We start from the raw sequence: 17046 nt of genomic DNA, 5'->3' as shown, positions 1-17046 counted from the left end.
TGAACTGACTCCATTTCACCTCCTACTCAGGCATTTTTTTCATGGCCTCCTAAAGTGCAATTCTGAGCATGACTTCCCTCTATGTAAATTTTCCAAAGTCTCATATAGGAGTTAAGGCCTGAACATTCTGCAAAGCACAAAAGATTCTGCTTCATCTGACTCCTGCTTACCTCTCTAGCCTCATTTCCTGCCATTCCCCATACAAAACCCCGTATCAACTTCTATTTCTCTGAATATGGCCATATTATTTCTTGCCTCTAGAGTTGTATGTGGATATTCTCTCTGCCTTAAATGTCTTTCCCTATTCCCGGAGAACTCCTACTCAGCCTTCAAAACCCAGTTCAAACATCCTTCATCTTGTGAAGTTCTCCCTGACCTCCTCTGGCTCCTACTCAGATCACCCAGGTGATCACCTCCTCTGGGTGATCACCTCCTCCTCAGGAGGCAGCCTGTAAGCCTAAACATACCCATTATTGCATAACACTGCCAGTAACTGTTTATGTGGATGTCTCCTCTGGGAGACTGCAAGTAATTTGAGGGCCATGGCCCCTGGCATAGGGTAGATGCTCTGTGTTTGGTTAAAGGTGATGAGTCAGGCTGTCAGATAGTGTGATGGGCTAGGGCAGACTCTAATCCCCCAGCCAGAGTCTCTGGAATGTGCCCACAGTGGCAGAATGGGAAGAACTGAATTCATTACAAGAAGAAATTCAGTCTATACATGTTCAAGTTTTATTACAAAGTATGATGGGCAGAAAATACGGTACTTCTTATACAGGAGGCTGAAACAGAATGAAAGGGTGAAAATTAGGTTTAATATACTCAGGAAGCAAGAAATAAAGTCATAGATGTAACACTCCACTTTCAGGTGCCTTTGAAGTAGCCTTCAATGGAGATTTACCATTGTGGTTTCACAGCACAGTGTTAACATTTTATTACAAGCCCTGTGTACAATCAATCCTGTGATAATAATATTTTAAAAAGAAAAATGGTGATAGTACAGTTCTGCAAGGGGGCAGCTTCCTCTCCACCTGACCATGGGATGTCACAAAACCTATAGTATAGAGGAAAAGCTTAAATATATAACAAGAAATTAAGTTCAGACATACTAGGCTAAAGGGGGCAGAAACTGATTGGCTAGAGCTTAACATTTCAGAGAATAAGAAATCTCCATTTTCTACATAGAGGTTTGTACAATCATGCTACAAGTTCACACTCGGGGCGGGGTGGGGTGGGGTGGGGGAGTCACTGACAGGGTCATAATATACACAGAAACCCAAGCAAGTGATTCATTCTCAACTCAAGCAAGTCAAAGCTTTAGGTCACCAAGTTTTGTCACACACTGTATTACCACAGCCAACCCCAGGTGAGAACATTTCTCTTAAACAGCAGACACCACAAGTCCATATTCACTGGGTTGTCCTCAAGGTGGGTCCTTGTGAGTTTTCCAGCTGTTACACAGACTGCCAACATCTTTCTTCTTGAGTTCATCTTTTCACTAGCTTAGCTGTTTCTGGTTTGATACACCAGTCTAAGCCTCTCTGGGAAGGCACCTGCATGTTTCCATACTTAAAAAAAATAATATCCACAAAGTAGCCTGAGAGGACCGGGCCCATACTGTGTAGCCACACCTTTGACTTTGAGTGCCAGCGGCAATGACAATGGTGGGAGAAAAGGGTGCAGGTGGGAGAGGTGGGCAAGGCTCTGCAACATGAGACGCTCTGGACAGCTGGCCCAGCCAGTACAGAGAGCCTTGTCCAGGGTTCACAGTGACTATATAGCTTAGCTCTCCTCCCTGGGAAATCACAACCTAAGTGCCAGGCACGACCCTCCTTCCTCATCCTGGAGTGCAGAGAGTAAAGGGAAGTGTCTGCTTTGAGAGAGGCGTCTACTTGAATGGTCTCCCTTACTCCAAGCCAGGAGGCAAAGGAGCTGCCATAATCTCAAACTGGGGAAGGTGGCAGGACTACAGGGAGCTGCCCCTCCCATGTGTGGTAAACCCTGCAGCTCCCACTGTTCTTACAGCCTCAGAATTCGAGGCCCAGGCTGCAGCAGGGAGAAAGTTCCATGGTGGCAAGGCCAGAGGAAGAGAAAAGAAAAAGGAGGGGGAGAAAAGTAGGCATGACTGGTTATAACCTCTGCTTCCTCTGCTCTGTACAAATCTACAACCAAGAAAAGCCATGGTTTGGAATGGTCACGGGACTCCCAACACCTACAGATTTCTGCCACCAAACATCACCTATGGCTGCACTACTGCAGGAAGAGGCTCCTGTCCCCAGTTACCCAGGTCATACCCGATGAATGGCCCAGAAAGGCTGACACAAGCCGAGGGCACAGTCTCATTCCATGGCCACCTCAGACCTTTCCTGCCCTTTAATATTTTCTCCCTAGATCTAAAGAAACACTTACCATTGACTTTCTCCCCAATCCTAAATCTCCTCTGAAAATTTCAGCCAAAACTATCATCAAAACCTCGTAGGAGTCTCAATTTTTTCTGTTTCTTTCCAAATCTTAACCAGTTCTTTGAGAGTTGATCCTCGTTCTGTTAAGAAATTCTCACCCAGTTATCAAGTATCTCCCCTCTTCAAGTCCTCAACTTGCTGTCTCACTCCTCCCTGGAAGGAGAGAGTTCCAACCCTTCTGGGTGTAAACGCTCAAGTCCTTGAAGGACTTGTACCCATTCACCAACTCTCTGATGTGGTACCTTAGGCCGAATTTATTCAGCACCTCTCCCTCCCCTCAGACAAGGAAAACAGAAGCAGCCTCGGCCCAGGGTGCAGGAGCACATCAAAGGGCCACCACCAGGAGAGCAGAGCCCAGACACGCCGCTGCTGCCTGGCCTTCCCAGGGAAGTCCTGGCCGCTGCTCCTCTCACACCAGAGGACAACAGATGCAGAGCCTCCCACCCATTCCCTCTGGGTGTCAGTTTGAAAATCTAAACAAATTAAATAGACACTCGCTTTTGAGACCACAACAGATCTCCATTTCCTGGAGCATGCCTGACTAAGAGGCTTTCTAAATCTTGAGACTACAGAAATCCCCCCCTCAGCCATGGGGCCATCTGGCCTCTGGTAAAAACGGAGGGCAAGAGAGCTGATCAAAATACCAGCATCTCAGCAACTGTGACTGTGTGTGTGTGTTTGCTCAGGGAGACTGGGGAGTCTCACCTGGGCCCCAGGTGGGATGTCAGGAGGAGGACTGCTTTGCAGGGCCTAGGGAGGGGTGAGAGGGCAGGGAGTCCACAGGGCAAGGGAAAACCACCACCCAAAGTTGTTGGTTTCCAAAGTAAATAACAAAATTATGCAAACATATTCTAATTACTATTGGCTAATATCTTTCCCTTGTTTTTGAGTTCCGGTCGACAAATCCTCTCACCATTCAGACCACATTTAAGTGCAGATCAGGAATCTTAACTTAGAACTCAGTGCCCCAGCAGGCCCAGCCCCTCCTATCACCTCTGACCTCCACTTCAGGCCCTTTTCCATGGTAAGGACATGATGGCCTCCTAAAGCAAGCAACCATCAACTCAGACTTGCTACCCTTAAGAAGGACCCTGGAACCAGCAAATACAATTGCAAACAGAGGAGGGTTCTGACCAAGAACTGCTCGCTTCACGCTGCCAAATGACACAGAGCAAATCTGGTAGCAACTGCAGAAAAGTCAACCTCAAATGGATGGCAAGTTAACGAGCCCCAAATCCAGAATAATAAAGTGAAAAAGGAGGGGAAATACACTAAGAAAAGAGCCCCCTTTTTTGAACGAGCCCCCGTGTAGTAAAGCGAAGAGCCGTGATACAAATTAGGGATACAAATACATCTGCTCTGGAAAAGAAGGCTCGACCAAAAGAGTTTAAGGGCCCAGGAGAACAAAACTGTTTTGTTTCTCAAGCGCAGGTGAGAGCCCAAGCAGACAAAACCACAAGCCTTGAGGTCTGCGACTCTCCTACTGAACAGATGCGCAACTTAGAGGGGCTCAAAAACCTGTGGCAGAACACAACAGACCGAAGTCCCCTCGGGCTCTGAGCATGTCCCAAACTCCACCTGCCCAAAGACTCATCTTCCACTGGAATCACACACAAGCCCCCTCCATGGAACTCACCCACATAACGGAAACAGACACTGCGGCCTGCAAGTCCAATACTGCTCAGAACCTGAATGGGGTGGGAAGGTAACAGGTGTGCACAAACTGGCTGGCCTGCAGCTATCTATTCACTTGACGGCCAGGGATTATCACAGCCTATTAGGCTGTGCTCCTTCCAGGGGCTGACGGTCTCCCACACTGGACAGGAGACCTCGTTCAGGATCAGATGCACTGATGATGTGCCTCTCAAGCAGGACTCTCTCACCCCACGGCGCTCCAAGAGTGGCCAACCACCAGTCACAGCAAACTAACCAAACAGAGATCATAAAGACCAGCTTACAGATTGTGCTTGTCTATCATTCAAGCCATGAAAGAAAATGGTCTGAGACTCATATCTGGAGAGAAGAACAGACTAGGAAACTGTGTGCTGGAAATGCACTCTAAGCTCAGCTTTCCTGAAACCATTCCCTTCAAGTCAGGCATGCCGTCTCTCTCAGCTCTAACACGTTCCCAGTAGGTCCCACTGGGGCTGGACAGAGGTACTTGAGGAAGTAACAGAAGGCTTCCAGTGTCTGTTTTGGAGCCCAGAATGCCCTTGCGAAGAGGCAGGCCGAGAAAAGGTGAGAGAGCTGGCCGACTTCAGAGCACCGGGGCGGTTTGGGACTCCTGGTCAGGTATGCTGCGCTCAGTGATTCAAGAAGGCAAACTGCTCATGGGGTCAAGGGCCCAGTGCCAGATCCAGGCACTGAGGGGAGAGAGGAAGTGCTAAGAGGGTGGACTAGGAAACAGAGGCAGAAACCAGGAAGAGTAAAATTCTTTTCATAAAAAAATTAGCCTGATAGGTAAAAAATATACAAAGTTGAAATTTGTTAAACACATTGATAATAAGAAGAAAAAACTCCAAATTGGTATTGTTCCCACTTAAGTGCTAACATGACATGGACACAGATTGCTGCCTTAGGCAGCAGACAGAGAAGAGACATCTGGGACAGATGAATACAAACACAGCCAGTGCCTGTAATGCTCATTAACACAACAGCTGACAAACAAATACATAGAAAAGTTTAATGGAGGAACCAAAGGAGAAGAGGAAAGGAGAGAACATCTTAAAACTCAGCCCTGGGCTGAGGAGGCGCCGACAGCACTGAGTCTGGCACAGACAGCGATGGGATGACTGGCCAGGAACTCCTAGAGCAGCTTCTGGTAACAGTGGTGCAAAGCAATGAAAGACATACTGGCCACCAGAAACACGTCGCTTCTTACTTTGGGGACGGGGCAGAGGCAGGAAACACACAAGCCCCTGCCACGTGGGCAAGGCGCCGCCAGTGCTACACTCTGAGTATCTCCAGGCAGTTGTTGTAGCAGATGGCAATCCAGTCAGGCTGAGTCGATGCCCACTGCACGTTGTTGATCTCTCCTTCGGCTGTGTAGGCCAGGATAGGGTCCTCGATGGCCCGGGGCATTTGCTGGATGTCCCAGATGAGAGCCTGGTGATCATCCGCTAGTGACAGAGAAAGCCAGCAAGCAAGGTCACAAGTCAGGAGGGTAATGATCCCAGCACCTGGGGTAAGTGGAGGTATCACAGTTCACGAAGCATTTGCTCACCAAGACCCCAGCAAGGGAGGTTTTATTTTAAGCCCCCTTTTTATAGATGAAGAAACTGAGATTCAGAAATGTTAAGGAACTTGCCCCAAACCACGGAGCTATGCAGCCAGGGAATGGCAAAGCCAGGACTCGGAGCAAGGCCTCTGATGTGTCCCAGGGCCCCATTCGCTGCAGCAGAGCTGAGATGGTAGAATGGGACTTAAATGGGCACCTGTCACCTGGGGCAACATCAAGAAAGGATGATGGGATAAAAAATGATCCCCAAACACGTCATTTTCAGCCACTTAAAGGATTTCAGCGATTAAAGGTACCTCTCTAATGATTCAACTTAATGGGATTTTACCCCATTTTATGGACTTTTATAGTTCGATGAGGTGTTGTTATCAGACGAGATAAAGTGCTGAGTGGACACATGTTATTAAAAACAATTTTCCCTAGAAAAGTGCCCTGGGAAATACCAGAAAGAAGGTAATAACCTTAACAAAAATAAATAAGCACATGAAAAATGACTGGAAGAAAATATATACAAATGAAAACAGCGGTATTATGAGGATGGCAAAGTAATGAATTAGGTTTACTTTTTTCTATTTGATAAGTGATCTGTAATGTGGTTATTTACTTTTATAATCAAAATAATAAGTTCTTAATTTCAGAGACGAAAAATAAAGAGGCAATGACCTTCAATACCATGGTGTCCCCTGATCCCACCAGCCCATCCTGATGTGAAAACCTGTCTCTGATACACAGTAGATCTGAATAAACTAAGCCCTAACAGGCCAGGCTCATGTGGGCAACACTAGCCTTCTACCAAGGCCGTACAACCTGGGCCCTTCCCAGGGACAACCTCTGTCAGGAACCCTGGGGGTTTATTTGCAACATTCAGGACCTCTAAAGGACTAAGTTCCTTTTCCTCGGTGCTGCTCTCAACCAAGCACATTCTTCAGCCACAGCTCCTTCACCTGAAGGGACTCAAAACAGGTGCAACATACATAGCAGCGAGCCAGACAAAGGCAGCTGCCAGGAGCAGAAGATGGGTTTCTACTGGGGGGCACTGGTACTGTTCTCCACAAACAATGGACAACATCTTTCTTTTCTCCTTGTCTCACCCTTCCCTACCCACACCCCTGGGGGAAAAAAAAAGGCAACAATGAAGGAGTCAGACCGCAACCCGAGGTGCACAGGCCATAGGCCCCCAACTGCTCCTCAATGACATACAGGCATGAGGAGAGGGCCAAAAACAGGACAAGTTTCATGCCTTCCAAATTAATACTAAAATAGCAGAAAACCACCAAACGACATTGCTCCTTTGGCTCCATAATGAACAAGAAAATGAGGATGCTACTGATTAGCGAGGAGAGGGAAAAGTATGTTAGAAGGAAACCTGAGGCACTGAAAATGAAAAAGATAAGGAGCAGAACACGACGGGGCGAGCGGAATCCTGTCTTTATAAAATAAAGGGACAGACATTCATACTAGGGGATGTGTGTATGCATGCACCCACATAAAAAGGTCTCAAAGAGACACGCTGTTGTTAGAGGTCACCTCTACAGAGAATGGGACTGAGGCGGAAATAGGGCAGGAAGGAGAAAAGATAACTTTCACCTTCCTATTTTATATACCTCGGTATTGTTTTAATTTTTAATAACAGACTCATATTATTTCCAGAATAAAAGCACACTCACAACCAGCATATTTTTAAGGGGTACAGTCTTTGGTCTGGCAAATGGTGAGATGGGGACTACAAGTCACACACTACTGATCAGGCCATGCAGGGCCTTCAACACACCCAGAGCCCACTGCAAGTTCGTTCTGTGTCCCCAGGGAGTATCAGTGTGAGGCACAGCCTACAACTGATACATGATGTGAACGGTATACAGAAGAAGCTCCACTATCACGGAGATACAAGGTCATCTGGAAATCTGGAATGCTTCCATTTCACAAGTGGAGGGAAGCTCCAAATTGAGTTCCTTTGTTAAAGTTCTCAAACCATCCTTAGAAAATAGTTAGGGATTACACTTCTACGGCGACAAGAAGCAGATCTCCTGACCTCTCCCTCCCCATTGCTCCTCCCCACCCCCTGCCACCATGATTACCTGCAGTGCAGATGTGGCAGGATGAATGCGGGGCCCAAGCAATGCCATTGACACAGGCTCGGTGGTTGTTTAACCTGGCAACAGGTGTGCAGGGAACTCGGACATCCAGAATCACTACCTGCAGAAATAACAAGTAAAAGGCCCCGGAACTTCAGGGTGTAACAGGAAAATAAGATACTACACAAGAAAAAAAAATTTGAAAGCATAACTTGTCCATTTGTGGATTAAAGACCATTACAGACAAGAGGGTCTTGGTCCCAAAAGCAGCGACAGGATTGAGAAAGGAAGAAAAAGACCCAGGTAGTTTATAGTCTGTATCTCAAACAACATAGGGCCTTTGAACTAAAGGTGAGAAGCAGGAGAGGTAACATGAATTTGGATAATCCACCAAGTCCTATTAGATACATGTGCTAAGAATTCTGTGCATGTTCAGCTGACAGAATGAGAGCCCTCTTCCCACAACCCCCAAAGCAGAAAGTGAAATGTAAGAAGTCTGAGGTACTGGCTTCACCAAAAGTTCATCACTGTATCATCTCCACCCACACTTCACTGCTTTTATCAAGCAACAGGCCACAGAGAGTTGCCATTGCCATGTGTGTTTGCTAAAGCTGGAAGAATCGGTCCAGACTCGAGAAGGGGATAACCGCCTGTTTCTCTGCTCAGCACCATAAGCACATATGATTTGGTTTACTTTTTAGACACTGCTTTTCTTGGCTCCAACTCCAGTGCTCCAAACAGTAAAAGTTCTTAACATGCGGTCCTTGTTCTAGATCAGGCTTTCTCAATCTTACCACTCTTGACATTTGGGGTAAGATCATTCGTTACTGGGGGCTCTTGTGTGCATTGCAGGATGTTTAGCAGTAGCCCTGGCATCTGCCTACTAGATACTGGTAGCACCGTCCCCTGCCCCCAAGTTGGGACAACCCACAATGTCTCCAGACATTTCCAAAAATCCACTGGAGAGAAAACTGCCACGAGCTGAGAGCCACTCTTCTAGATATACTAAGCAGTCCCACCGTTAGGTGGCCAAGCCTATGTCAGCCTGAAGCAGGGCACTCACCTCCATTCCATCCATGGCCATGGTGGCCAGGTAATTCGGGTCCTGCTTGTTCCAGCAGAGCCGAAGTAGTGGGTGATGCTGTGGGTCTTCATAAATGATGGTGCTGTGTTCTAGATGGCGGAGGTCAAACATCCTCACGGAGCCATCAGCGCCCACAGAGGCAAACATGTCCCTGCCACCCCCAGCCCGACTAAATGCAATATCATAGACCTGTTGGTGAATAAGAAGTTTCAGTCAGATTCAGATCCGTCACCTTCTTTCCCGGTAGCAGGGAACTCTGCTGTCCCTAGCTCACCTAACCCCCCCACCTCAAGACACAGGAGGAGGTAAGTAAAGCCAAACAATATCTGTGAATACTGGCAGCTGAGAGCTCTAACATCAGTGACGTTCCAAAGAATGAAGATCATTCTGCTACACAAATTGGCCGGCTTCTTCCTGCATTCCTGCCCTTCCAAGTCTTTTTCCTCCCACCCTGGTGATAAAGCAAAGACCACATACCCTGCTGAGCAGGAGGGCACAAGTCTGAGCAAGTATTCTGTATGCTGCAAGCCAGTAGCTGTCTTCTGCCACACTATAAAATTGAAACATTTATTTCCTGGGCTTTGGTGGCTTTTGTCTGTGCGTGATCAGAGACAGATCCATGACCACCACATTAAGGCCATTAATTTGAGAGGTGGAAGCAGCCCTCCTGTGGCCACTTAATAGCTGCCAGGCTGGTTCTGCTGTGAAACCTGGACCTGAGACTCATTTTCAAGAAACAAGTAATAGCAGTTTTGAATCATGGGAGACTCAGGTGTTCCTATATTCACAAAGAGGTTTAGTGTCACTCACTTATCCTAGGACATGCTCGGCTTCTTCTCCTAGTTGGTCTGTGTTGAGAAGTGAATCAATTTAGGTTTTGAATAATTATTTTCTGCATTTATTACTTGCTGCAAACATTGCACACCTCTAATATCTATGAAGTATCAGAGGCAGAGAGCAACAGAGAGCTTCAGAGAAAGAAAGGGATGAGAAGAGACAGACAAAGCCAGAGCCAGAGCAGAGAGAGGAAAAAACTGAAAAACAAATGCCAAGGACCTCCTGGGGTCAAGGATAGTAACAGTTGACTTCTGGGAGACATAAGTGGCATCTCCACTACTGTCACTCCAGCAAGGGACAGTGCCAAAGGAGCATCTATTTCTCTTCAACCTCATAAACTCCTTTTTCTCTGGCTGACGATGAAGAAATTGAGCTTCTCTTTCTACAGTAGGAATTAGGAGTGGTTCAAATGCAAACCGGGCCGGTCATCACAATGAGGCCTGGCAGGTCTAGGCTCTGTCTAGCACTGTCCGGCTACATTAGGGCAAGGGCTGTTTACAGGATGCGTACCCCACGGGCTGGCTCCAGGTAACTCCTGGGGACAGGGACACCACAGCTGCATCGCTGCAGGCAATGTGGCCGAATGTGTAAAGCTCTCCCAGCTCTGAGTGACCGCTCTTTCAGCCGTGCTTCACTGCGAATTTCATCATAAAACAAGGGAAGGTGAAAGTTCCTGCTACCCTCCTCCACATTCTGCGGCAGGCAGCAACTAGAGCCTCCTCACAAGTCTCCACTTTGACAGAGAGAGGCAGAGTGAGAAAAGCAAAGGCCTAGGAGGTGTCACTGCTTCTCTGAGAGCCAGGGTGCTGACCCAGGGTCGGCTTGCTGTTAAGACCCATTCCTGATCCTTGCTCCTGGTAGGGTATTCTCATTCCCTCTCTCTGTTCCTCAAGTGTCTCTGGCAGTGGCTGTATCCTCTCCATGGTTTTAGCTTCTGCCAGGGAGACACAGACCCTGGTTCCCGGCTCCTCTAGTCGACAGACAGTAGCAGCTCCCCACTGCTCCCATTCTCCCCATTACCTCACTGCTACCAGTGTGGCTTTCCAGCTTCACCAGGGTCTCTGTGGGCAATGCCCTAGGTTAAAGCCCGAGTTTAAATATGTAGGGTAGTTCTAGTTGTCTGGGTTGGATCCTGACAGAGAAGAGCAGGCTATGTTGTCACGTAACTAAAATATAGCAAACTGTTCCACGTGATGCCAAGAGGGCTTCCAGAAGTTCCTTACTGGTCCTCTCTGTAGGACAAATCGTTCCTTTGCCCTTTGGCTTAGCAGCAACCAAGTCCGGCAGTCTTGTAACAGATCTTACCCTTAGGGGTGCAGAAAGCCAAAGACCAACCCCTTGCTAAGAGTGATAACCTGGTCACCATCTTCCCATTCTGAGGATAACCTCAAGTGTCTGACCTGAGGTCAAGGCTTTTTTCTTTTCTTTTCTTTTTTTTAAATCTGTACTAATACTCCTTGCTGTGCAGGGTAAGGGAGAAAAGAAAAGGAAACACTACCCACAGGAAATCAGAGTACAAGGAGCATGCAGCAGCTTGCTTCCTCCATAGAGGAAAAGATTTATGACCCATTTCCAAAAGCACTCCTCAGAAAAATGCTTTGATCCAAACACAATCACAAAAGCTCCCCCCAGCTTTCCCAATAAACATTAGGAGAAATATCACCATGAAAATAAGCCATATTCCATTCCAAACCGTATTAAAATTATTAAGGAACATACTAGAATTTCATAAGCCAAGTTGAGAGAAAAAATGATTTAGGTTTGTCTGCCAAGAAATTTTCCCTCTACCTGGTTTCCCCCCACTTCCTTCCAAAAATTAATATATTTCAAAATAAGTGTTATTTCTGAATCACATCAGGTCCAAGTTTGTCTATAAGAGAGTTCATTATTACAGAACAGCAATCTCTGGCACAAAAAACTACACATGGCAGATTAAGTTGTTTATATCAGTCAAAAAAACCCCACACAAACATTAGTTTACAAGGGTCGCTCACTGCTATTTTTGAAACATTACCATTTTTAATTCCAACAGGAAGACATTGGCATTCTATTATGATTTTCCACATACTATGTAGAATAGTAAGAGAACGGTCTGACCTTGAACTGAAGGCAGCTCACAAGAGAGCGGGTGAGGGAAGCAGAAGAGGAATGGGATCATTACCTCCTTGTCATGCGCGATCAGCTGGGTCTTCACGTGACCAGACACAAGATTCACTCGGCCCAACACCTGCCCTGTCTCCAGCCCCCAGATGGTACAAGTCGTATCAATGCTGGAGGTACCTAGAAACAGCCAGTGCAAGTCAACGGCTGACAAGAGTGAGGCCTCCCTCCTTGCACCTACTCCTCTGTTTAGCCCAGGAGAGGACATGCCATGGATACTTGCTAGCATGAGAAGGGTGCCAGCAGAGCCAACAAGAATCAAGTATTTAATCCTTATCCCAGGACCTTAGACTCTGCTGACTAGATATACACACATGGGAAGCTCGCTCCACATGAAGAATTCATGACCCGTTCCATATTTTGCCTCTTTCCGTCTTGGCCCCATCTAGGATACATGCAGGTACCTCAGGCTTAGTGTTATATCTGAGGAAATGTATCTTTGCTTCTTCAAACTGGAATATGCACTCCCTTGTTCCCTTACCTAACAGATAAGGATCCACCTCATTCCAGTCAAAGGAGGTCAGAGGAGCACAGAAATCGGAGTTCTTGTTATTGTTTAGCAAACATTCCAGCCGGGTTTCTGTTTCACCAACCTGAAGGAACAATAATTTTTAAAAATCAGCTAGTCTTATCTTCACAGAAAACCTTTAAAAGCTCTGTTTAGACAATACCTTACTAAACAGAAGACACAGGGGAAGAACATACAGAGTAATAAATTCCAGAGGAACTCCCTGAACACTAATTCTTTCCAAGCTTTTTCCTCTGCCCAGCTTTGTTCTCCAAATTTTCACCCCCCGATTTTCCTAGAGGACAGGTCTTCTCACCTTGCCCAACCCAGAATCTCTGTACCCTGCCTGGCTGGCACTATACCTCCAGGCTAGAAGAGATGCTGCTGATGACCAGCTTGGCTGAGAGAGGGGAGGCTCCACAATCCAACCATATACTTTACTAGCATCAATGGCCCACCTTTGTTTCTAATTTACTCAAAAATATCTTGGCTACAGACAGAATAAGAAGGCTCAGATAGCCCCGCCCACCCCACCCCACCCCCAGAAGTTTACCTTCATTTCCTCAGGTTAACTGAGCCTCAAGTTTCCAGGGCTGACTGGAGCCTGACTGCAGCAGGACTTCAAAGAATCTTGGCTAGATTTATTAAGAAATCTGCTGAGCCAAACAAGGTCATTCCAGATCCACTACCTTTGGTTTCTGCCGGGCTACAATGACACTCGCTGCCTCCAACCCCAGTCTGTTCTCTGTGACTCCATGGGGCTTAGTAACAGCTGACATGAAGAAAGCCCATTGGTCGGGCTGCTAACTGAGCACCTGCTTACCCTCCACACACGGAGATAGTCGCCACTTGTTGCCAGTAAGTCTGGATAGACACCTTTTGTGTCTGGGATCCACATGAGCTTTGTGGTGGGGTAAGGATGGTCGAAAGTGTTTCGACAAATAAACTCTGAACTCTCTTCATCTAAGCCAACAAGCTGAACCTGTAAAACAACCAAATTGAGCCACGTAAACATTTGTTTTTCTGGTGCAGTGTCAAACACATCAAATCCTTCCCCCCATCTCCCAACACCTGGCTAGTAATGTGCTTATGCACAAACATGTGTCAAACAAGCATTCAAGAACCCAAACGGCTGTAACTGGCATAAAATGGTTGCAGGGGTACCTGGGTGGCTCAGATGGTTGAACATCTGACTTTGGCTCAGGTCATGATCTCACAGTTTGTGAGTTCGAGCCCCACATTGGGCTTGCTGCTGTCAGCACAGAGCATGCTTAGGAAATCTGTCGTTCTGTCTCAAAAATAAATAAATCTTAAAAAAAAAAAAAAAAAGGTTGTCATTGATGGTCAAGTCCCCTGATTTCTGGGCTACTTTTTCTTAGAGTGGATATGGACCAGTATTAATCTCCATTCTTTGCTGTCAAACTCAATCTTGCTCCATGAGAAATGCCACTCATTATACATTTGTTTATGAACTCCCACCAACTGGAAGATGGAATGGGGAATTTTTGGTAAAGATCCATAATAAGTGGATAAACACCAACCACACAGCAGAAAAACAGAATTCCTTCTAATGTTGCCTGACTTCAGTCTTAGATACCAGTGTCTTTCTGCCCATTTCTTGTTTAAAAAAGAATTTTATTTAAGTTCAGATACATACAATAAAATTCACTTTAAGTGTACAGTTCAATGATTTTGAATGTATACATTTGCAAAGGTATACAGCTGGATAACGCCTCACAGCAATTAAGATCTAGAACATTTCTATCTCCCCAAGAAGTTTTCTCGGGCTCCTCTGCAGTTAATCCCTTACTCTTAAGCCCCGGGCAACCACTAATCTCTAGTTTTGCCCTTTCTGTAATACCGCACAAATGGAATCATACAGTACTGAGTCTCGTGACTAGCTACTTTTGGCATGATGCCCCTGAGATTCATCCATGTTGCTGTGTGTTATCAGTAGTGTCTTCTCTTTTATTGCTGAAAACATTGCATCATGTGGAAGCACTCTATTTATCCATTTACCAGATGATGAACTTTCAGGTTATTTCTAGTTTGGGACCATTATAAATACTGCTATGAATATTTATGTATAAGTTCTTCTTAGACAAGCTTTCATTTTTCCTGAGTAGACAACTAAGAGTAGATTTGCTGGGTTGTGTTGTAAATGTAGTTTTAACTTTATTAAAAAACAAACTGCCTGGGTGGCTCAGTCAGTTAAGCATCCAACTTCGGCTCAGGTCATGATCTCACAGCTCATGAGTTCAAGCCCTGCATCCAGCTCTCTGCTGTCAACAGAGCCTGCTTCAGATCCTCTGTCCCCATCTCTCTCTGCCCCTCCCCCACTTGCTCGCCCGTTCTCTCTCTCAAAAAAGAAATAAAAACATTAAAAAAATCAATCATTGCTATTAAAAACAAAACTAACCTGTTTTCTAGAGTGGCTATGTCGTTCTGCATTCCCACTAGCAATATAGGAGAGTTCTAAACACTCCACATCCCTGTCACCACTTGGTATTACCAGCTTTAAAAAAAAAATCATTGATAGGTGTGCAGCAGTATTTCAATTTGCATTGAACCCTAGTAACTAATGACAGTATCTTTTCATTTGCTTATTTGCTATCCCTGTTTATTTTGTTGAAGCCTGCTCAGATATTTTCTTTTTTAAAAAAGACTTAAAAAAATAAAATAAAATAAAAAAGACTTGATTTTTTAGACTCAGAAAAATTGGGCAGAAAGAACAACGTTCCCATATACCACCTGCCCCCACACATGTACACAACCTCCACTATCAAAGTACCTGCACCAAAGTGGTCCATTTCTTCAACGGATAAACTTACACCAACACATCACCACCACCCGAAGTCCACAGTTCACCCTTTGTGTTGTACAATCCACAGATTTTGACAAAGGTATAATGACATGTGTCCACCATTACTGGATCATACAGAGTAGGTCCACTTCATTATTCACCGGTTGTTTTCTTCTGTACTGAGTTTTGAGAGTTCTTTGCATATTCTGGATGCAAGCCCTCGCTCATGTTTCCACAAGCATCTTCTCATAGTCTGTGGCTGTCCTGTCATTTTCTTGCAGTGTTCTTTAGAGAACAGAAATTTTAAATTTTGATGATGTCAGTTTATCATTTCTTTTCTTACTCATGGTTTTGTGTCCTTGCCAGGAAATCCTTGCCCCACCTCAGGTCACAGGTTTTTTCTGCTTTCTTCTAACAGTTTTAAAGTTTTAGGCTCTACATTTAGGCCTGTAACCCATTTCGAGTTAATTGCTTTTTACGGTGCCAAGTATGAATCAAGGTTCACTTTCTTTTACGTATAAATGCCTGACTGTCCCAACATCATGTGACGAAAACTACCTTTTTTCCTTTTGAGTTACTTTGGTCTCTTTGAACATCCACTGACCGTGTACTTGCACGTCTATTTGTGGAGTCTCTATTCTGTCCTATTGATCTATATGCCTATCCATTTACCAGTACCACATCGTCTTGACTGTAGTAGCTTTCCAGTGAAGTCTTGAAATTAGATGGTATGAGTTTTCCAACTCTGTTATTCTTTTTCAGAATCGTTTTGCTATTCCATGTATTTGCTCTTCTGTGTAAATTTTGGAACCAGCTTGTCAAACTCCACAAAAAGCCTGCTGAGATTCAGCTGGGGATTATGCTGTATCTATAAATCAATTTGGAAAACCTGCTCTCTTAACAATAATGAGTTATCTGGCCCATGAAAGAGCATATTTCTCCACGTATTCAGGCTTTCTTTCATTTCTCCCAGAAGTGTTTTGAAGTTTCCAGTGTACTGGTCTTGCATTTTTTTTCATTAACTTTATTCCTGAGTGTTTTTATCCTATTATAAACGAAATTGTTTTAAAAATTCCATTTCCATTTTTTTTTGCTACTATACAGAAATACAACTGACTTTTGCACATTAATTTTGAGTTCTGTAACTTTGCTAAATTAGTTATTAGTTTAGTAGCTTTCTTTGTAGATTCCTAAGGAATCTATTTATAGATCTTGCTACCCATGTCTGACTTTTAAAAACCTAGATGAGTAAACCTATTCATTTTTATGGAACGTCTAATGCTCATACATATATAGATGATGTATGAAGATGTAAAAGGAGAAAAAACCCAGTGCCCTAAAACACAGTAACACTGCCTTAAGATAGCAATAAAAGTGATGTCACAGGTAATACATGATAAGCTGCTTGTTTGTGACAGTTAATTGGTAACAGTTTAGAGGAAAGAGCAATAATTCAAAGGGGGCAAGTGAGGAAAGTAGAGATAGGATCTGAGCAGTCTTCGTGGGAGGGTTCTGAGGAGGCCAAGAAGAAAGGAAAGGCACTCAGGCAGATGAGCGTACTAAGGTGGCAAACTAAATGATCTAGCTGGTGGCAGCAAGAAAACCTGTCTGAGGAACCATCTGAGAGAGCAGTGCAGATGGGGCTGGGAAGGTGTGCCTGGGGCAGGCCGCAGAGCCCTGAAAGGAAACTGAGGACCTAGATGGGCTTTCCCCTGTGAAGGTGTCTAAGAAGGCAGCAGGCCATAAGGCCTTGGAGGTAAGAGTATGAGGCCTGGTTACGCCGGGGAAGGTTGTCTGCCAGGCAGGGGGCTCAGCCCAGAGTTCCACAGGAAACCTGAGAAAGGTTAGGGGCCCTATGGTGGCAGGTAGTGAGAAGGGCAAG

The 17046-nt window shown here is 45.3% G+C and overlaps 1 protein-coding gene across 1 annotated transcript in view; it reads right to left on the bottom strand.

Moving 5' to 3' along the window:
* Nucleotides 1–706: 706 nt before the first annotated feature.
* Nucleotides 707–17046, bottom strand: part of DCAF7 (DDB1 and CUL4 associated factor 7) — a 30729-nt gene continuing 14389 nt past the window's right edge. The window contains exons 2-8 of the mRNA XM_042965845.1: nt 13185–13343; nt 12335–12446; nt 11855–11973; nt 8836–9045; nt 7776–7893; nt 5341–5578; nt 707–779 (exon numbers count right to left, since the gene is read on the bottom strand). Coding sequence (XP_042821779.1) covers nt 5406–5578; nt 7776–7893; nt 8836–9045; nt 11855–11973; nt 12335–12446; nt 13185–13343 — 891 coding nt within the window. The 3' untranslated portion in view covers nt 707–779; nt 5341–5405. The remainder of the gene's footprint in view (nt 780–5340; nt 5579–7775; nt 7894–8835; nt 9046–11854; nt 11974–12334; nt 12447–13184; nt 13344–17046) is intronic.

The sequence above is a fragment of the Panthera tigris genome, chromosome E1, assembly GCF_018350195.1.
Source record: "Panthera tigris isolate Pti1 chromosome E1, P.tigris_Pti1_mat1.1, whole genome shotgun sequence".
In the NCBI taxonomy this organism is placed as follows: domain Eukaryota; kingdom Metazoa; phylum Chordata; class Mammalia; order Carnivora; family Felidae; genus Panthera; species Panthera tigris.
The sequence above is the reverse complement of the archived record's forward strand: the minus strand, read 5'-3'. Positions and strand labels throughout refer to the sequence as shown.